This window comes from Fusarium subglutinans, assembly GCF_013396075.1.
Source record: "Fusarium subglutinans strain NRRL 66333 chromosome Unknown NRRL66333_c0000004, whole genome shotgun sequence".
Lineage (NCBI taxonomy): Eukaryota > Fungi > Ascomycota > Sordariomycetes > Hypocreales > Nectriaceae > Fusarium > Fusarium subglutinans.
In genome coordinates, this window is record NW_023502067.1 from 636,178 (window position 1) to 656,786 (window position 20,609).

A 20,609-nucleotide genomic window follows, 5' to 3' on the forward strand; every position below is an offset into this window, starting at 1 on the left:
ACAAATGGAACGCGGTGGGCGACGAACTCCAGCTTCCATCCCAAATCACCGTCGAGTCCCAGCTCATCTCCCCGGCCCAAGACAGCATCTATTAGACTCTATGAGAAGCTAAAGAGATATAAAGAACTAGAACGAAAGTATGAGGAGCAACGACAGTTTATGAAAGAATCGAACGCAAAGGGGACAAATCACTCATTGGAGGGCATTGAATTTTGCATAACTGTCACGAAATGGCTTCGCGAACAAGCGCAGGAAGAGTGTAAGAGTCACCCATACCCTGTTGAAAAATATTGACTCTTTCAGACGATAACCTGTCTTTTCCTGTTCGGAGGCTACTAGAGTTCCGCCGCTTCACTGGGGACTATGCCTCCCGGTGGCTTGGGGCAAAGAGTGACGAGTGAGCACAGGTTGTTCGACAAGTATTTCCTTTTTTCTGGTAATGACTTTTCCTACGCGATGGCTAGTAATGTTAAATCGAAGCAAGCTTTCGGGTTTCCTATTCCACCGCACGCCGCGAAAGACTCTCAAACTCTGAACCCCCTTGTCGGTGACTCATTTCCCACATGCGAAAGCTTATCTTTTGTTCTCAACTCATGGTATACCGCCTAAGTTGTTAGCTAGATATGCTATTTGCAGTTGATACTTGTGGCTGAGAGCTTAAATCATCAGAGAGAACTTTTTAAGAATTAGCCCTCCATCCGGTAGAGCATTTGAGGGAGATGTAAACTAGTATAAATACCCCCTCTCCGCTAGCTTGCCTGGCCGCTGTATCCCGAGCGTGGCTGACTGACGTCGAGCGATACAATTTTACTCGCATTAAAATAACTCCCTCACGCCTGATAGATTTTCATTCCATGATCCGTCGCAATAAGGCTCTCGTACGCTATATTTGGTTCTGCTTAGAACTAGATGGCTATGATTGCACTCAGTGTGCGCCTAGGGGTGATGTGCTCACAACCGAAGAGGTGGGAGAGGCATTGAATGTTAGCGACACAGAACACTATTCTATTACCACGGCCTTCCAGGATTTATTCCCGATTCTCAGTCAATTGGAACAAGACAGCGAATTAATGCCTGACATTAGCATTTACTCCCCCAGTGACGCTCGACATTGGTTTCCCTACCTTACCTTTGTGCCTGATATCCCTTCCAATAGACTAGAGGGTAGTGGCCTAGGGCTGACCACAATAAACCAAAGCTATCATGATCCTCCTCACGGCTGGGTTAATGATTTCAGACACTCGGCTCCGCCTCCGGCAGCGGTCAATAAAGCTTTCCATTTTATTATGGAACATGAATCGCTTCATAGTGACCAGGCAGAGTTCGAATGATGGAATCAGCTCCCTTCAGTCTCCTCAGTTACTAGTATACTTCTCCGGCAACAGAACCGCCGTAGATGGGAGCCAATAGCACTGGCTCCTATGTTGGCCCGCTTCCCCCGACTCCAGGAAATCCATTATGAGCCCTGGAGGAGATGGGACATTTTCCAGCGCACTACAGATAAGGGTAAGTTTTGTGTACTTCATTCCTTAATAGTTGTGTATAATTATTTGTTATAACACATGGCTTACCACTTAAATTTATTGTCTAGGATATCTATCTCTTTTTGAGTCGATCCAGCATGGCCATCCTCTTCTTAAAAGGTTGGTAGACTTTACGAACTTTAACCAACAGTATCCAGTATTTATGCAACGATTTCTCGATGGGGAGGATTTGGCCGGCTGTGAGAGTATTCGTAATCCAGTCCCAGCTGTTGGCCGAATGATTGCGCTCACCAGCCTGTCACTAGAGCATCTCGCCGCTTCTTTTATTATAGATGCTAGTCATTTCTTCGCCATTGACCCCTCTTGGGAGTGGCCTAACCTAACCTCGCTGGTATTGACTTGCCGACTCCTGAAGCTAGAAGATGATTCCACCAAGATCGACGCTCTACTACAGGCTGCAGCAGCGGCAGCCCTGAAGATGCCACGGCTAGAAACCATGGAGATCTGGAACGGACGGAAAGGATTGGCAGCGCTCTTCCAGTATCGCATGATCCGCGGTTCACGGCAAGCCAGGATCCTTTGGAGGGGAACATGGAAACATCCTATAAGACCATCTGTCCTTCAGGCTTGGGAAGCCGTCGGAAATCTCCATGCCATTTGGAGACTCGATGTGGTACAGGAACAGGTGGATAAAGCAGCCATCCAGTCACATGGCGATGCCTTGCACCACCTAATGCTCTCTGGCCAAGCCATTCGGTCTGTCTCGTTGCAGCAAATCCAGAGAGAACAAAAGTTTCTAGAGGGCGTGGAAGTTGTGTCATGAGCGGTTCCTTAAAGAAAATGACAGGGAATTGCCGATTGGAGATAAGGGGATCGCCATTGTTGTACGCTTTGTCCCAACTGGCCCGACCCATCTGATTGTCGCAGTTGTCACAAGCTGGGAATCACTCCTAGAGTCCATACAACTCTAGGTCTTCAAGCTGAAAAGCTAAGACCGCAGAACAGCTCTTGGACATATGTCAGTAGGCTAGTTGTATCTGGTTCGGGACAGGTGTAACTAGGTATTCGTAGTCAGACTGGGAGGATCGAGCTATTCTATTGCAGCATCAAATAATCTAAGTTTCTATATGCTTCCTAAATGTCTGTCCGACTTTGAGTACCGTCTCAATATGTTGTAAACTCAACTTGACCTCCTCAAATCTCGCAAGAGTCCTCGCTGTGTTGAGAGCATTGGACATCTCACGTCCGTTAAGCTTATGATGTATCAGGTCTTCAGCTGCCTGACTACTCAGTTCCTTCCCACCGATCTCTGTCTCATCGACTGGGACAGCTTCGAGGTTCTGTTTCCAGATCTGGCGGCGAACTTCTGCCTCGGGAGGACCGAATGAAAGTGACAGGTGGATGCGGGACTTCATCGCAGCGTCTATACTGCTGAGGCGGCTTGTCGTCAGAAAGACAATTCCTGAAAAATATTCGAGGTGTTTTAGAAATACGGCCACAAGTGCATTGCGAGTAGTACTGTTGGAAGTCAAGTCTCGGCTCTCGAGAAAGACGTCTGCTTCGTCAAATAGGATGATTGCGTTCCAGGTTGTAGCGTATTGTAGGATCTGTTTAAGCCTGTACTCAAAGGCATATGCCCTTCATTTACCAGCGGTTAGTACACACGCTCTTCCCTTGGTCCCCGAAAGAACACTACTCACCTATCATATCTGTTTAGCTCGCTCATGCTTGTGGACAGCAGCGCCTTTTTGGACATCTCAGCTGCTGTTTCTGCAGAGAGCGTTTTACCTGAACCAGGAGTTCCATGCCTAAAGGTCGAGTCAATTTCAACCATTCTACGAAGTCGCAGGAAGGACTTACAGAAGGACCACCAATCCTTTACCCTTTTGTTCTGACAGGCTCCTGACTCTCTCTGGATGTTTGTGTGACATGACGAGGGCTTTCAAGACCTGTTTCTGTTCCTGATCAAGGATCAGTGATGACCACGCATTCTCCTTCCATGCCACATCCCTCAGATTATCGACCAGATAGCGACACCACTCCTTTCGGCCAGTAGAGTACCCTAAGGCATATGGCGGGCAGAGAAAAAGCTCCGGATCATCAACCTCTTCAATCATCGTAACGTGGCTATAGTTGTCTTCTTCGAAAGTCTTGCGATCGAGCACGACACGTCCGGTTTCCTGTTCTCGTTAGTGTTTTCCTGGAAGCTACATGAATACTCACTGTGAATGGCAGCCAGATAGGCGGATAGTCTGCCATGTTGGGATCAAAAAAGTCGAGGGGAGGTTCTTTCAGCCACTCTGCGATGCCATCATAGTCCTTGGTCAATATCCCACGATTGGTGATGAACTTCTTGCCCCGCTCAAGAAGCTCCGTCTCCAGGTCCGGCCGGGCCCCGGTCACAGAACTTTCGTGGATAAACTGGAAGTCTTTTGATCTTGGCTGGATGGTCTGACGCAAAGTAATCGCTCTAGAAGATGTTGGTAGATCGTTGGGCTTCGCCAATCGCGTCATCGTTGGCGTCGCAGTATTTCATATGAATCGTTACATACGGTCCGCGGTTTCGGCTTGTCCCATAAGACACTTTTTCCACGCGTGATAACCATGACTTTCCCAGAACTTCGCTGACAACAAGGTCTCCGGGACGGTAGATTACCCATGCCTGCTTAAAGGTGATCATTTGCTTCTGAAGCATATGTTGGAGGGTGCGTCTCTCAGGGCCCATTTCTTCTTCCATGAAACGGAAGAGTAAGTTGAGATGTTGCCGCATCCGAGGAGAATCGGCTTCATCTCGGTAGGCTTCGAGGGGGTCCCAGTAGTGCAGAAGGATCTGAAATGGGCTCTCAAGCTTGAAAGAGCTCTTGAAGTCTGATGCGACCGTCGGATAAGACCCGATGACATCTTGGAATGCTTTGTGAATCAGTGGCGAGTTGATGCATACTGTAGTTGACTCGACTTCTCGCTTCTCTGAAAATCGTCTTCTGACAATCAAGGCATACGGACTATCCTCGTCGTCTTCAGAGTTCTTCGTTGGCTCAGAGTCCTGAAGCTGTTCTTTGCATTGGTCTCTGCCATCTTTGTTCTTAGTATGGTGATAAACTTTGGACTCGCAAATCGATTCTTGGGAGGCTGGCTCAGTGCCATTCTCATGACTGGGGTGCAGTTGATCGGAAGTCATCTTGTGGTCATGAAGAGTGAAGAGAGTGTTGTGTGACAAGAAGTCGACTCTATTATGGCTCGCGACTGAAATTGTGGTGTGAACTTGGCAATGGGGTTTTGTTTCAGTTTCATCTTCAACAGAGATAACGGGTCGAGATCTGAGTCCGGCAACCACTTCGGTCAGCCTGCATGAATAGCGCCAGCACCTCAGATGAACATTGTATACGTGGCGCAGCTACTACAGGTAAAAGGCCCAGAAGTAAGATTATCTGTAAGACCAACGGCACCGCATTGAATCACGCGCAGGAATCAGACCATATCATTGCGAAACATCCTTGACAAGCTGAAAAGAACTTCGTAAAGATGACCAATCGAGGCCTTGATGGAAAACAAAAAAGGTCCTGGAGCTTTCAGGATAAATCCGCGATGTTTCTTGATCAATTGACCCCGGCCAGCTGAAAGATAAGTATCTATAGTAACTTAAGGTCAGGGGTGAGGGTGAGGGAGCGGGGTTGTCATTTTGAATCCCACATTCCGCGCAGAATGCAACACTCCTGCCTAACCTAAACAACCATCCTTCACGAAGAGGGAGCTTTCTCCTTCTTTCCTCGGCATCCTTCGTGAGAAAAAGTGGTCAAGTCAGGAAAAAGCGTGGGTAAACATGTCAACAGCCTCTTTCTCCAGAACATCATCTTTCAACACCACCGAAAATGGAAATTTGTTTAACATTCTCTGCGAAACAGCAATCAAAGAATTTCTCGAAGATCCCGAGACATTAAAACTCGCCGACAACCCCTTCGTACAATACGTGAGCCACAGAAAGGAGCAGATTGAGATATGCAGAGACGAGGAGCACAACGACCCCATCGAAGAGACGCAACAATGCATTCGTGAGGTCGAAAAAAAATGGACAGCAAGCAAGGCTCATCGCCTACGGGAAAAGATTAGCCCATTCGTCGAAAGCATCACTGCCCTAACCAAATCATGCGAAAATGTTCTTCAACCTGCACCTTTTGGCGTCGCAATCGCTGTTTCTGGCTTCCGAATCATCTTGGAACTTGCTACCAAAGCTCATGGCGCCGTGGAAGATATACTCAATGTTCTCGAGGAGATTTCTCCGCTCTTAGACTGCTACAAGATGACTGCGATGTCACAGCAGAGCTCTCCACAGATATCCAAGGCCATTAAGAAGTCATACAAGAACATTCTGCAGTTTTGGACCTACTCAGCCAAAGTATTGTCCAAGAGCTATACGAGAGTCACTTTATCTTCAGCGATTAGACCCTTGAAGCAGGAAATACAGACTTTCCGGGACAAATTCCGCGAAGACTCCAAACAGGTCAGCCAACTGCTCATTGCATGTATGGCAATTGAAAGAGCTAGGGAGAAGCAAGAAAGAACGAGAGATGAAATCCTAAGGTGGATAAGAGGTGGCGAAAAAGCCGAGTCATTTGATGCAGACAAGGACTTGGAATTAAGGAACATGAGTCGCACAGACGGCACATGCACGTGGATATTTGAGAGACAAGAGTTCAAAGATTGGAGAGACGCCAAGAAGAATTCTGTTCTTTGGTACAACGGGCCTCCAGGCTCAGGTAAAAGTGTTTTGGCATCCGCGATCATCAACCACTTACAAGAACAGCCAGAGTCAGAAGCTGTTCACTTCTTCTATTCTTTCAGAGCAGCGTCCAAGCGACAAGAGACTTGTGGGCTACGATCTATCGCTCTCCAGCTTCTGAGTAAGCTGGACGTGGCGTCGAACCCTTTGAAGGCCGAGTACGAACGGGCAAAGAAGACTTGCAAGCACGAGCTGACTAATAACGACGGAGAAGTAATGGTCAAACCTCTCCGTGCATTATTGAATCATAGTCACTTTCCCCAAGTTTATGTGGTTTTAGATGGGTTGGACGAGTGCTCAGTTCGAACTCACGGTGATCCTTTGTTCCACAGCTTGCAGCAGCTTCTCAACCTGGATACACTTGGGACAGTCAAATGGTTTCTTACTAGCAGGGATGTTCCTGAGCTACAATCCGTCAAAGACGCTTTCAAAGCTGTCGAAATTAGGCCAAACCTCACAGACACTTCCAAAGACATCCGTGCCTTTCTCGACGCCCAGAGGATCTGCCCGCTTCACGATGAGCCCTGGTTTGATACAGACGAACACAACTTTCTCTATGCAGCGTTGATCTGTGAGATTGCAAAGAATAAGGCTTATAGAACTAAACAAGGAACCATTGATGCCCTGCAATCCTTCCCTAGAGGTTTGGAGGACTGCTATGTCAAGTCGTTAGCCAGAATTGCAGGACTTCCCTACCACAAACAGGATCTGGCCAAGTAAGTTCAATACCTTTTGATTCGTGAGACTCAGTGCCTATACGATGATCAATAGTATTGATGAACTGTCACAGGCGAACCTTTCGAATCCTCACATTGTCGGAAAAGGAACTTACGCTGCTGGAGCTTATTGACGCCCTCAACCCTTATACCGATCCTGCCAACGATGCCATCAAGCCAAAGGAAGATGCACTTCACGTTTACGATAGAGTAAAGGATGTCTGCAGCCCTTTGATCACAATGGAAGACATGAATGGCTCTCAGAAGATATCACTGTGCCACAAATCAGTCAAGGACTTTTTTATCGACCCAAAGAACAAGAACAGGATTGAAGAGTACCTGCCAGACTTCTTTATCGATGAGAGCAAAGCGTTGGAGGAGATGGGAGTCAGCTGAATCGAGTATCTGAGCAAGGAACGATACCAAGATCCCTATAACCTGAAAGCGTTGGTCACAAAGTCGGAGTCATCGTACAGCAATGCTTTCCTTCGCTACGCCGCTGTCTTTTGGCATATGCATATGCAAGACATTACTCCAAGCTCCGAGACGCTGAAGATTGTTGAAGACTTCCTCAAGAGCCCTGCATTTTGGACTTGTATCTACGTACAAAGTCACGCAGCTCCTCATCTTTTTGCGCGGTACAAGCGGGAGACAAGTAATGATTATAAGATGATCCTAGGTACAATACCAAACGCGGCACTTCAATTTGGACTTCCCCTTCCGCCGTGGAAAAAGGATTCCTCGTCCGCAGATTATTTGTCACTGGACCGCTCGTTTTGTTCCTTTGTTCTAGACTGGGGCGAGCTTCTTACTAAGAATCCTGATCAACTTCATCATGCAGTTCCTCTCAGTCTTTACAAGCCCAGCTGTCATCTCAAAGCTCCCAACAGACTCCAAAAAGTTCACATCAAATATGTTGCCAAGTTACTTCAGTCAACAAACGAGATGCGTGTATTGGAGTCGTCGTTCTCTTCTACGGGCAAGAAACGTGGTAAAACACTCCACCTTCGAATCATTCGCGAGGACAGATTGACGCCTCATCGCCGTGTTAAAGTAAACCAAGTGGATGTATTCTCTCGATCGAAGTCTGATCAGAATAGTGAGGCCATCTTTGACTCCCTGGCCCCTGACAGCGAATGGATCACCACAATTGCTCGGGATAGCAAGAGGGGCGAGTCGTTTCTTCAGAGCTGGAAAGTGAACAGTCGTGATTTGAGTATTACTCGCTGCCTTTTGGATGGCGGATCGGGTAACAGAGTCGATCAGGCCCCTCCGCAAGTCTACAGAGACCTCGACTTGGGTCTGGAAGGCAAAGGACAATGGAATCTCGTACAGCTCGATGTCACTACACAGCCGACTCATAAAGACTCCGATTCAACGACTCGACTATTCCATTTCCGCAAGGGGCAATGCCTGGCACATCACCATGACAGGGGAAAGTCGCCCAACAATGTAATAATCAGCAACTCAGATTCCCAAGACAGTAGTTCAGACTCTGATGGTGACTCTGGCTGGAGTTCGGACTCTGATGATGGATCTGATTCACACGATACGCATAGTATCAAGGGGGATAGAAATGCAAGCCAGGAAATTTCAGATGATCTGCATGGAGAACGCAAAGAGCCAATGACAGAATGTCTTATCATGGCAAATGACTTTGGCAGACCAGTTTGGCGACCAATAAGGACCGACCGCTTATCGTGGTCTAGAATAATAGCCACTCGTCATTCAACATTGCCTATTGTAGCTGTCTCTTCTAAGTCTGGTGGAGTAGACCTACTCAACGACGAAACTGGCTCCAGCACAAGTTTGGAGATTGCTGAAGAGGGAAAAGACCAAGGAGCAAAGCCGATGGCAAGGTCACGAGGTAAAGGAACCACCTACTCATCGTATGAATGATGTTGATGATTCATGCTGACGTTCGATTAGAGATGCAATTCTCGCCGTGCGGGAGTTTCCTCACGCTTTTATCCATCAGCCTCTACCAGAAGGATACCTTTGCGGAGTGTCAAGTTGTTCTGTCCTGCTACGGGTTTGTTCGAACTGCTTCTGGATGTAGCCTTCAAACTCACGAGAATGGCTCATTGGCAAGCTTGAGCTACAGATTCTTGGGCAAGGTAGACGAACTACCTCGACCGTACATCATGACAAACTGGACAGCTGAACACGTTGTCATGGTTCTACCTCCATTGACCTACAGTCCGAAGATCATCAGAATCTCGCTTTCACCGCCCACAGATCAGGCCAGCCTGCCAAAAGATCTTCCACCAAGTATATCGACACTCTCACATCCTGTGTTCTTCCCACAGTCGACTATCTTCCGTGAACCCCATATTATGTACGGCGACGGAGGCTCACCTGAGAAAGACAGCTACTTGTATCTCGTCCTGGACACGCCAGATCCATCATCGTCATGTACACAATCAACACTGCGCTGCAGACCTGGCCACTTCCGAGGATTGGAATGTCCTACAAGCTCGTGTGATGACAAGAAGAGAGGCGTCAACGGTCCAGCGGTAATGGGTTGGAAAATATCAGGTAGCGGCAAGGCACGAAAGGCTGACCAAGGTGAAGATTACGGAGGTTTCACAGAGGAACAGTTTGCATGGCGGGAGTGGAGTGATGAAGACGAGGTTTCGGAGGATGTCAAAGCCAGTAGATCAGCTACAGATGAGTATGAGTTGTTGCGCGGGGACTTTGTGGGGGAGACATACTCAGTACCTATCCGATCCGGGCTAAATTGGACCAAAGAGTGTGTTCTTAGTTGTTGAGCACATTTGGTATCAGACATTGGCATGTAATCATAATATTATCGATGATAGAGATCATGTTTGATGATAGTGTATAACACTAGTCTATTTTCGGTTGAGCTGCTATGAGCTTCTGCAAGTTCCGATCGCGCTTTGCCAGTGACTCTACTGTTGGTCGTCCATAAACCTGTTCCGTTTCCTTCGTGATCTTGTCCGTCCAGTCCCCATCATCAGTTCCTTGACCAGTTTTAGTTGCAGACGTCCCCTTGAGACTAATACCTCCGGCATCATCCCAGCAAGCTTCCATTGTATCGGCCAGATTGTGAAGAAATGCTCCGATTCCTCCAGTTCCACCAGCACTGTTGTATGTCTTGAAAGGTCCAGCTACCGCCCAGCGTGGTGCTATGCTGGCCTCAACGATAGTGTCAAGGTCTTCCAATGAGACAACGTCGTTTGAGACTAGATGACAAGCTTCACGGAATAGAGCGAATGCCAGACGGTTTCCAACGAAGCCTTGGGTCTCTTTGTTGATTCTGACAGGACGATGGCCGGAGCCGAGATTTTTGAAGTAGTCGATTGCGAATTGAGCTCGTTCTGGTTCCGTATGAGGCGAGGGGACGACTTCAATCAACGGCATTATATGAGGCTAGGACATTGTGTCAGAGGAATAGTTTGAGACGAAAGGTTAGTCGAACTCACAGGATTGAAAGGGTGAACCACGAGGACTCTGGTCTTGTCCTCTAGATCCTCCACCTGTCTCGATGCACTTATCCCAGACGTAGAGCTCCATAAGTGGGCATCCGGAGGTGCGTATTTCACGACTTCAGTCCAGTTCGACTTTTTGAACTCAACACTATCAGGTCCTTGCTCCTGGACGATTGTTGCCCCAGAGCAAACTTGCTCTATCGAAGAGCATACAAGCAGCCGACCGTCGGCAACGAGTTTCTCGACTGGAAGAATGGGCTGTGAAGTTTCCTTCTTTGTCGATTCGAGATACACCGGTAGGAGGCTTTCGATGTGCTCCTTCAAATCACTACGGACATCATACAGTCTGAGGTTGGCGTTTGAATAGCGTAGATGCAGCGCGGCGAATGAGAGGCCAATTGTGCCCAAGCCGATGAGGGCAATTGTTTCCTTCCTTTGAGTTTCAGGCATTTTACCAGGTTGTGCTATGGTGAATGAATGGACGGTTCAGAAATCAGAAGTCAATGGCGTGATGATAGCGCGAATTTTGAGGCTCAAGTGTCGGTAGAGAAGAGGGGAAACTGACCCGAGGCTAAAGTGAGTGATCACATTGGAGCATAATCGGCTGACAAACTATTCGTATTTCTTCAAACTAGTCTTCTATCTATATTTGAATTTCATTTATATCGTCATAAGTTCTTTTACAGAGCAACAACGATTTTCTTGGCCGAAACGCCCTTGGCAAGTGTGTTGATGCCCAGCTGAACAGCCTCCAAACCCTTACCAACAACCTCCGCTTCCGGAACAGCCTTGAACTTGCCCTGGTCCAAAGCAGCCGGTATATAATCCCCAAAGACAGCCTTGGCAACAGGGGTGTTGATGATACTAGTCGAAAGAATAGTCTTGGTCTCAACGCCCGCGACTTCAGACGAGACAGATCGTACGCAGATGAGTTTACGAAGACCATCGGCGTGAACGATTGCTTGACTTGCGTTGTTCATGCCATCTTCTGAACCGCTGGCGTCAAATGCACCAGCGAGCTTCTTGCCGGTGAGGAGAGTGGCGATGTCTTTGGTGACTTGGGGAGACTTGTATTCGAAGACGTGGTCTGCTCCAAGACTCTTGACGTATTCGTGGTTCTTGGCGGATGCGGTCGTGATGACTTCGTACCCAGCGGCTTTCGCAAGTTGAATTGCTGAACCGCCTACACTAGATGAGCCTCCCCAGATGAGAACCGTCTCCTCAGCAGGCTTAGGGGTAAGACTAGGATATCTCATCGCAAGCGTCACATCGCCGAAAAGCGACCACGCAGCCGTAGCAAGCGAAAGTGGCAAAACAGCAGCTTGTTCAAAGCTCAAACCGTCCGGAATTTTAGAAGCGCACTCAGCGCGAATAACCGTATATTCCTGGAACGCGCTGTGCGCATTATCCTTGGTAGCGAGTGAAGTCGCATAGCCCAGGACTCGATCACCGGGCTTGAAGGCGGTGACATCAGGACCTACGGCTTCAACGGTGCCGGCGACATCTTCACCGAGAATGACGGGGTATTGAGAGGGTTGGATAAAGATGCCGACGTATTGGTTGGCGATATCAACGGGGTTGATGGCAATGGCTGAGTTTTTGACGAGGATGTGGCCTGACGATGGTTCGGTGAGGGGGGCTTCCTTGACTTCGAGTGGTGACGTCTTTGCGGCGACCAGCCAAGCAGCGTTGTTGGAAGGCATATTGACAATTACTTTAATAATAAAAAAGTGTAATTGAGATAGATTTATCGTAAGGTAGAAAACAAGTATAAGTGTAGGTGCTTGCAGATGTGAAAACTTGGCTATGAGTAAAGACAGACTGACGTCGAATCTTGTTCGTCATTCCTGACAAAGAGACCCGTTAATCACGTCAATTCTCGTGTGGTTGGCTGGGCCTTGGTCCACGATCGGTTTAGCGGTGTCTAACAGAGTTTTTTGGGCCTCGGTACTTGCCGCGCTATTGTCTTATTCTGCCCAAGTCTAGTGGATACACGATCTTCGATCTTGGGTAGCTAGCTTCTGTTTGGTGTTAGTGCGGTTTTGGGACTTCAACTTTATCAATTGAAGTTGGGGGCTTCGAGGTTCTGGTGCTGGGCAGTTTGACTGAAATGAGTAAGCATACAAGTCTTTACTCTATTTCCTGTTTCAATACCAGGCTATTGCGTTGATAGGTAGTTGGCAGCGTAGAACAGCCTGGATATGAGATAGTGTTCAAAGCAGGCCGTCCAACCACCCAAGCAGTGAACCTGATCTCATTCAAATCTTCTCTTGGGATTATCAGGATATGGGTTTGTTGCCAATGCTTCTATATTATGATGGGCGAGCCATGTATATGTGAGGGCTTGCTGGTCTTGCGGTTTGTCTCCTCATCATGTGAGGACTCAACCAGCTACGCGCGCTATCGACTGGGTTATCGAAAGTATGCTTATTCAGCATGCCCTTGTGTATAATACCACTCTTCGTCATATCTACTACTCTTTTTCATCAGAAGCTCTAGCGCCTGAGCTTCGAAAGGAGACTTAGGCCTGTGACTGATAAGAATATACAGGGTTGCTATCTTTTTTACGCAACAGAACCTTCTTGAATAAAGACGGCTATGATGGTATATCACTATTTCTTCTAACTAATCAGTATCTCATCGAAGTCTTGACTTATATCTGGCATTTAGCCATGGCTTTTGTAGATTATCATGATCAACCAAGCATGACCCGTCAACTGCCATCAAGATGTTCCTACAACTTGGAAGGCCGCTTTACCTTTTTGACATTCCTGGGGAAGTCATGCATCACAAACTGGCAAGAAGCAGCAGCATTCATCTTCTCATTATCTCTCATCCTTTCCATCACAATCGCTTCGCCGGCGAACATGACGCTTATTTCCCCATTATGCCAACGCGGGAGGAAGGTAATCTCGCCTAGAGGAGGTGTTCGGCCAATATACGGCTCACGATACGCCTCGCATCTACCAAGAGCACCCCAATCCTCGGCTGCAGCTGCACCAAGACGCGTGTGATCCGTTGTAAGAGCGTCTAAGGGGCCATTTGGGACTATACCAGGGCTAAATGGATGCATCTGTGCCACTTCCAACATCTCGCGGAAGGTTTTCTCACTCCAGTTATCGTTACTATTGCGAATCTTGGTAGCTACCTTGGCTACAGATCGAGGGGAACAGGCATGAAATCCCTTGGTTGTTGCGGTGACTGGGAATAGATCCACACATGTTGGCAGGTAGTTGAGAGGTAATGGAGGTGTAAGACGAGGCCGAACACTCCCCACGTAAACGATACGTGTCGCTTCAGGCACAGTTTCTGGACCAGACTGATCGGGGGCCCATTTTGCTTCGAAGAAACGCTGCCAGGTAAATGCAGTTAAGCAATCAATTGCCGACAGCCTTGTCTTTCCGGTTGACCCTTTCTTAGCCATGAAATCAAGAATCTGCATTGACGATTTGGGGAACGTCCATACACTAGCTGATGGCTGGCGGAGTGTAGCTTCATCAGAAGACGCGAGATCATAATCTGTCAGACGCGCCCTTGTAAAGAGATTTTCCAATGTCGAAGCCATACTCTCCGGGTTCCGAGGATCTAGCATTGTCCAATGCGGAAGATTTGCTGCCCGAGCCGCCACTTTATCAAGATCATGTTCGATCTGTGCGCTCGCCTTCATTGGCGACCGATCAACCAGATGTGGCGCCACTTGCTTCGGCAGTGGAGGCTCTGGCTCATTTCTCATCCGAGCATTGGAAACAACTTGCGTATGGGTAGCCCAGGACTTGATACAGTCGATGAATTGAACCAGATCGCATACTGCGTGGGCGATAGAGACTGTTAGAACGATCCCACCTCTGATAACATTGAATCGGGTGATGAGAACAGGGTCACCAGTTTGGACGCTTGGAAAATTCTCAGGGCAAAGTTTGCTTAGCCCGTCTTTATTGCCATCGGCAAACGGGAAGCCAAAACTTCTGAACTCGTCATACGACGGCATTTCCTTCTCATTCCGATGGTCGTAGTATCCAAGGTTGGCGCCGGCATAAGGTGCCGGAGCGATTTCAATCGAATTTCTGCCTGTGGCATCTTTGACAATTTTCCCGCAGAGATGAGGGTGCTGATACAAGTAACGCGCGAGACCACGTTTGCAATCGTTATAAAGGTCCAAGGGGCTTACGCCCGGCTTGAGGGGGAAGAATAGTGTTGGGGAAGGGTAAACAGGTGCTGTCAAACTATCCATAGCAGATAGTTTGATAAGAGCAGGGCTCACTGGGCCTGTTGGTTCGACCCAGGAGGTATCCAGCAGTTGCTGATTCATTGTTATCTCCATGTTGTTTTAGAGTGAAAGTTTGGGAATTGTTTTCGCAGTTGTGCGTTTGTCGAATTTAGAACCAGCTTCTGATACGTAACTATGTTATAGCGCCTTTTCTTTTCGACGTGTTGTCCTTGACCGATCATCGATCGCGAAAGATCAACAAAGCAATATGTAAGTAAATGGACCTGGCGTGGAATGTGTGTACGTGTTCCACTTCTCCCTAATGTCAAGACAGCCAGCACGTTAAAACGTGAGGAACCCTTACAAATTAGTTTCTTGAGATCTCAGCTGAGTCTTTGCGTAAGTGAGTGTCGATGTCTTAGAATCGCCCTTGGTACCGAGATCGACATGTTTGAAATGACGAAAACGTCAATTATTCCTATTTTCTCGTATCAGAAAAATGCGATAATTAGGCAACCTCATTGTTCTCGATCAGTCACTATCAAGAATCGTTCTTTGAAGAGACTCAGGCATTGTAGACGAGGGTAATTTAGATAACTAAGGGCTGATATCAGGGCCTTGCTAAGTATGAGGAAGAGGAAAAATGATGAACACGATTGAACAATCTTACAGCAGAATCTACCTGATAGAACTACTGTAGGATGATCTTACAAATTCTGTTATTGATTGCCTGGAATCCTTTTTAGATAGTGGATGCGGGGAAGTGCATACCCTTGTCTCTCGAGCACGGCACAGAGATTAATAGCTAAGACATAGTGGAGACTAAGGTAAGGTACGGTACTCAGCCGATGGCTACACTATAGTACTGCACATTGCACCTCGCAGCGCGGACAGAATGTTGACTGTAATGCATTTACATGCCAGCTGTCAGAATAAGCGATGGCCAATTCTTTTTACTGGTTGGGCTAGCGCGTGGTTAAATGAGACGATAATGCCCTCCCCAGCTTAGCTAAATCAATTCACGGCTCAGATGAAGGGAGATTATGTGCCGTGTCTCATCTCATCTTTAGAATAGTTCAAAATACCTCAGTCATTTTGCCACTCTTGCAAAGACCCCTGTTTCGAGGGTAATATTGAAACACTTTGTCATGTCTAAGATATGTGCTTACATTCTCCTATATAACGAGTGACGTACTGAGATAACAAATTCCAGCGTTGATCTTAAGAGTTTTGCTAGTCACGTAGTTGACTAGTGGTGAGACTACGTGAGAACGGTGGCGTAAGCTGGGCAATATGGTAGAAAACACGATACAATTGTAAGACAAGCTTTCATTGCAATGCATGCTCGAGAATTCTCAAACGGGGTTATCGATTAGTAGAACCTGGCCCACGAGTACCAAAATATTCCTCTACAATCCAGCTTTCATCCCCCAGTTTGCAACTACTGGTCTCGCTGGAATAACACCCGAGACCATTTCTGGCATTAAGTAAGGGCCCCCATAACTGTGTTGATAGCTTTGTACTCCAGCTTAATCCTTCGTTATTTGCCTTCGTTCACCACGTCGCCTTTCACAAAGCATAAAAGCCAAAAGAATAACATAACATCTCCAAGTCGCCTAGTATGTCGGGTGCTCTGAGAGTCGTGCCTGACCTTTCTCCAAGCTCTGTTGCAGTCATCCAAGCACATCGCAATAGTCATGGTCAGGTAGTTAGGCTCTCAGCCATTGATCAGATCGCACCCAGAGACTATATATCAACTTGTCTCTTCTTTCGACACAGCCCCAATGCAGACAAGCAGCAGGTCTTTCTTGCTCTGCATAGAGCTCTTTTGGTGACCGTAAACGACATTCCTGAGCTTACATGCTGTGTGCAAAGGCGTGTTGACAGCACTCGAGAAGAGGTTGAGCTTGTCTTTGACTCTGCCAGAGGCGTTGAGATTTACTATAAAGACTACAATTCTACTCAGCTGTGTGGTCTATGGACCTACGGCAATTTTGACCAGCTTGAGGAGGAGCATTTTCCACATAGCAAAATACCCAGGAGCCTTGTTTTTGGACCTTCAGTAAAGCTAAAAGACAATGTCAAGCTTCCTTCTCTTATCGTGCAAGCCAGCTTCATCCCTGGGGGTCTCATTATTGGGAGTCAGTTGCATGTAAGTTTCTGCCTTCAAAGATGCTAGGACGTAGACTGACAAATCAATAGCATGTTGCTGGAGACGGCCAATGCAACTTCATGCTTTGGTCCACAATAGGAGCGCATTTTGCCGCCGCAACTTGTGAACCATCCGGCCAACAAAGATCACCAGTTCAATTGCTTGACAGACACGACATCGTCAAGGGCGACCTTAACACAACCCTGAAGGAATTTCCCCATTGGAAACTGGCAGAAGACAACGACAGATTTCTCAATCCTACGAAATACGATTCAGATGAGGTGTTTGAGAGTGCCACTTATTTTATCCCAGCTGATAAGATTGCAATACTCAAAACCCGTACCTTGAGCACTATGCCTTCTACGACCAAGGTTGGAACCGTCGCTGCGTTATGTGCGTTCCTATGGCGTCATGTAGTTCTGGCCAGAGGCATTGACTGTCGAAAATACCCTGAGGCAAAGCTAGCTATTACAGTGGATGCGAGAACCCGTATGAAAAGCCCAGTGATACCGTCTACATATTGGGGCAACTTTGCAGAGCCAAATGCAGTGGCTCAGTTACCTGTAGCTAGTCTGCAAGAAAACTCAATTCTCTCATCATTATCGTCACAGCAGTGTACGAGCACCATCTATGCTCAGGCTGCACTCAAGGTGCAGAAAGCGATAGCTGCAGTGGATGACAAGGCAGTAAGACGACTTGTCGGGCTTTTAAATCAGATGCCGAAGAGCACCACTTTGACCTGGAACGCCAACCGCTATCCGGGTCCAGACATGCTCATAGTGTGCATCCAGCACCATAAGTATAACGATATCAACTTTGGAAAGGATATCGGTTATCCTCTCGCCACAAGAGTTACTGTTGGAGATACGGAAGATAAGCCTGACGGCCGTTGTCTAATTCTACCACCACGGCGTGCTGATTCTAGGGGTCTTGAAATCTTGCTGCAGTATGATAAAAGGACTCTACGAAGGCTCAAGGATAATGTTGAATTTTCAGAGTATTTCACGAGAAGAAATTAGTCGGGGCTATTCATTTACTAAATCAAGTGTGTTTCAGACAGAAAACCAGTCATTGTTTCCGTAAGTTTGGAGGCTTATGCCTCACTAACTACGTTAATTTCCGAAACCCCCGTGCCAAAGAGAGCGAAGCACCTTTTTCTTACTCATATAGTCTCTTAGTCTAGTCCAAGACCCATGTCACGGTTTGCCGTGCGGCACCTATGATTGCTCCATCGCCAGCCAGCTCGTGCGACACAGGTGAACCTCCTGAACCATTGTTTTGGCTTTGTCAGCATTTTCTGGTATGCATAACACCGCCGCAGCGTAGAGAAGAGTAGCTTAACTTGATGCGGGCTGATATGAGGCTGAGCAAGTTAGCGAGGAGGCCTTGAAAGCGGACGTCTTGATACACCACGGGTCGCTTGAGTTTTGTCTCATAATACCAAAGATTACCGTATTTTCTATATTTTCAAGCCACTTGTACTCTTCTGGCATTCACTTACCATCCAGCACGTCAATTAGCTCGTGGAGCATCGTCATCTGATGAATAAGCCCAATCTGACATGGGTTATCTATTCAGCCCCCAAACAACCCCACTCGTGTCAGCTCACAATATTCAGCGTAACGAGATATTTTAAGCCTATGCAACTTTCTTCCGTTAACACCACGGTATTTCACTTTCGCGATCATGTTATGTGCAGTATGCACATCTATGTTCCAAACTAGAGAGAAGCAAGGTCTTCACCACAAGGATTATAAAAGTGTTGCTACTGCTGGAAAGAATGGGTGCCGAATCTGCGGCTACTTAAGCCACACGCTCGCAAGTGAGAATTCAAAGCCTCTAGAATATGATATCAGGTGGGAAAACTCATGGGAGCTTCATTGGGAAATTAACTTCTACGAGACTGGCCGCGAGACTCCAGTCGATGTTGACAAGCCCCCGGTCTACTCACACTGGTGCGTTTTCGTTGATGTTTCCTCGTCGTCAAAGCCTCCAGCTGGTTACGAGAAGTTTCTTGATTGTGTAGCTACTGACCGAGACTCGGAGCCTACGCGGGTCCGGACGGAATTTCCTCCGTTGCGAGATATCCCCGAAGATACGGGCCACCAGGATGTTGCACAGCTGGCTAAGAGGTGGCTTCAGACCTGTAAGGACTATCATGATTGCAAATCTGCTTCAGAAAACGGCTGGTATCCCAAGCGGCTCATTCATGTTGGCGATGATCAACAGTCTCCAAAGCTGGTCATTTCGGAGAATGAGAGACCAGAAGGCAGTTATGCGGCATTGAGCCATTGCTGGGGAGAAGATCCAAAGTTCTTAATGTTAAAATCCGACAATCTATTCGACTTTTGCAGAGAAATACAGCTGCAGACCCTTCCAGCCAGTTTCAGAGATGCGATTATAACCTGCCGTCGAATTGGTATTCCCTACATCTGGATCGACTCGCTTTGCATCCTGCAGTCTGGCCTTGGTTCACACGAAGATTGGCTCTCACATTCAGAGGACATGCATCTTGTTTATCAGAACTGCGCCCTGAACATTTCCATCGATGTTTCCGAGAACCCCCATGGAGGTGCTTTCAGGTCGAGGAATCCGACCTATCTACAAGACTGTTATGTCTGGAGTCCGTTCTACGCACCGCCCTATAGTTCAAGCCGGAACGAGCACGATACAGGTGATGGCATAGAAAAACCGGATCTCTGGAACATCTGTGCCATATTTACTGCCGATGACTTCTCTTGGGCAAGAGTAGATCTCCCTCTTAGCAACAGGGCATGGGTATTCCAAGAACGACTCCTTTCACCGAGGACCTTACATTTTGGTTCAGACCGCATTTCATGGGAGTGCGGCAGAAGCAACAATCTCACCGAATATCTACCAGAAGGTGTAAGCGACGATAGATGGCACGGTTTTGATTGCTTGGCCCAAAATGCATTCAGTGTTCGTGAAAAGGCAGATCTCTTCACATATTACTACGACCTTGTGTTTCCGTACACGAACCGTCAACTCAGTCATCCAAATGAAGATAAGCTTGTTGCTTTCGCCGCCGTCGCCCGACGCTGTATCTCATGGTTCGGCAGTGACTACTGCGCTGGACTCTTTCGCAGTACCATGCCACATTGCCTTCTTTGGGAGATGTCTACAGGTGGGCAGTTAGGGAGATCGAAGGCTTACCGCGCACCGTCTTGGAGTTGGGCTAGCTTGGATTGCCGGGTGAGATTCGATCTCTTGACGAACGAAGGAACTGTTCTAGCTAATGTAGTCGACGTTGCGGTGGAGTTGGTTGACCCAAACAACCAATTCGGTCAAGTAAAGTCTGCCTCTTTGACATTGAATGGGCCTCTAGTGGCGTCTGATGAACTCATCCTTAAGGACCCCAGCAATGAAGAGTTCGTGGCTGAAGGTAGACCTGGTCGTGACCGCTATCAAGACATAAAAACTCTACAAGGGCACACCTTCGGTATCAGCGCCGATACTGAGGACTTGTGGGACGAAGGTGAAAGGAAGGCTTGGCTGATATCCCAACAGAACATGTATCTATTGGCAGTTCTGGAGACGCCCGACAAGCCTCATACGCATGGTCTTCTGGTGCAGAAGAATGATGATGGGACTTTCACTAGAGCTGGATACTGGGAGGCAGGGCCGGAATTTGTGTCGAAGCATGCAGATACGACATGTCGGTTTATATCAGAAACAATTATAATAGTCTGAACATGGATATCTTGACGAGTTCACAGGCTATGACATAGCAGAGTTGACATGCTGACTTGATAGTTTGACATAGAGAATCTGTCATAATAGCCGGGCAAACGATTCGG

The 20,609-nt window shown here is 47.5% G+C and overlaps 7 protein-coding genes across 7 annotated transcripts; 3 read left to right on the forward strand and 4 right to left on the reverse strand.

Annotated features, from left to right (window-relative positions):
- Window positions 1–1,621: 1,621 nt before the first annotated feature.
- Window positions 1,622–2,307, forward strand: FSUBG_1033 (Oxoglutarate iron-dependent oxygenase; the record flags this gene model as incomplete). The annotated part of the gene is made up of 2 exons (XM_036674897.1): window positions 1,622–1,643; window positions 1,682–2,307. The coding sequence occupies 2 exons, from the start codon at window positions 1,622–1,624 to the stop codon at window positions 2,305–2,307; spliced, it is 648 nt and encodes a 215-aa protein (XP_036543619.1).
- A 292-nt stretch (window positions 2,308–2,599) lies between these two features.
- On the reverse strand, window positions 2,600–4,662 carry FSUBG_1034 (TOB3 (member of AAA-ATPase family); the record flags this gene model as incomplete). Its single annotated transcript, XM_036674908.1, has 5 exons — window positions 2,600–3,101; window positions 3,185–3,292; window positions 3,345–3,664; window positions 3,708–3,954; window positions 4,037–4,662. The coding sequence occupies 5 exons, from the start codon at window positions 4,660–4,662 to the stop codon at window positions 2,600–2,602; spliced, it is 1,803 nt and encodes a 600-aa protein (XP_036543620.1).
- A 642-nt stretch (window positions 4,663–5,304) lies between these two features.
- FSUBG_1035 (vegetatible incompatibility het-E-1) lies at window positions 5,305–9,748 on the forward strand (the record flags this gene model as incomplete). The annotated part of the gene is made up of 4 exons (XM_036674919.1): window positions 5,305–6,977; window positions 7,052–7,364; window positions 7,437–8,844; window positions 8,907–9,748. The coding sequence occupies 4 exons, from the start codon at window positions 5,305–5,307 to the stop codon at window positions 9,746–9,748; spliced, it is 4,236 nt and encodes a 1,411-aa protein (XP_036543621.1).
- A 79-nt stretch (window positions 9,749–9,827) lies between these two features.
- FSUBG_1036 (hydroxylacyl dehydrogenase) lies at window positions 9,828–10,882 on the reverse strand (the record flags this gene model as incomplete). Its single annotated transcript, XM_036674930.1, has 2 exons — window positions 9,828–10,373; window positions 10,427–10,882. The coding sequence occupies 2 exons, from the start codon at window positions 10,880–10,882 to the stop codon at window positions 9,828–9,830; spliced, it is 1,002 nt and encodes a 333-aa protein (XP_036543622.1).
- A 230-nt stretch (window positions 10,883–11,112) lies between these two features.
- FSUBG_1037 (oxidoreductase) lies at window positions 11,113–12,135 on the reverse strand (the record flags this gene model as incomplete). Its single annotated transcript, XM_036674941.1, has 1 exon — window positions 11,113–12,135. The coding sequence occupies one exon, from the start codon at window positions 12,133–12,135 to the stop codon at window positions 11,113–11,115; it is 1,023 nt and encodes a 340-aa protein (XP_036543623.1).
- A 1,031-nt stretch (window positions 12,136–13,166) lies between these two features.
- Window positions 13,167–14,753, reverse strand: FSUBG_1038 (trichothecene 3-o-acetyltransferase; the record flags this gene model as incomplete). Its single annotated transcript, XM_036674952.1, has 1 exon — window positions 13,167–14,753. One exon carries the CDS (start codon window positions 14,751–14,753, stop codon window positions 13,167–13,169), a length of 1,587 nt encoding a protein of 528 aa, XP_036543624.1.
- A 1,507-nt stretch (window positions 14,754–16,260) lies between these two features.
- Window positions 16,261–20,557, forward strand: FSUBG_1039 (uncharacterized protein; the record flags this gene model as incomplete). The annotated part of the gene is made up of 4 exons (XM_036674963.1): window positions 16,261–16,791; window positions 16,842–17,737; window positions 18,516–20,467; window positions 20,529–20,557. 4 exons carry the CDS (start codon window positions 16,261–16,263, stop codon window positions 20,555–20,557), a joined length of 3,408 nt encoding a protein of 1,135 aa, XP_036543625.1.
- Between the last annotated feature and the right edge of the window lie 52 nt (window positions 20,558–20,609).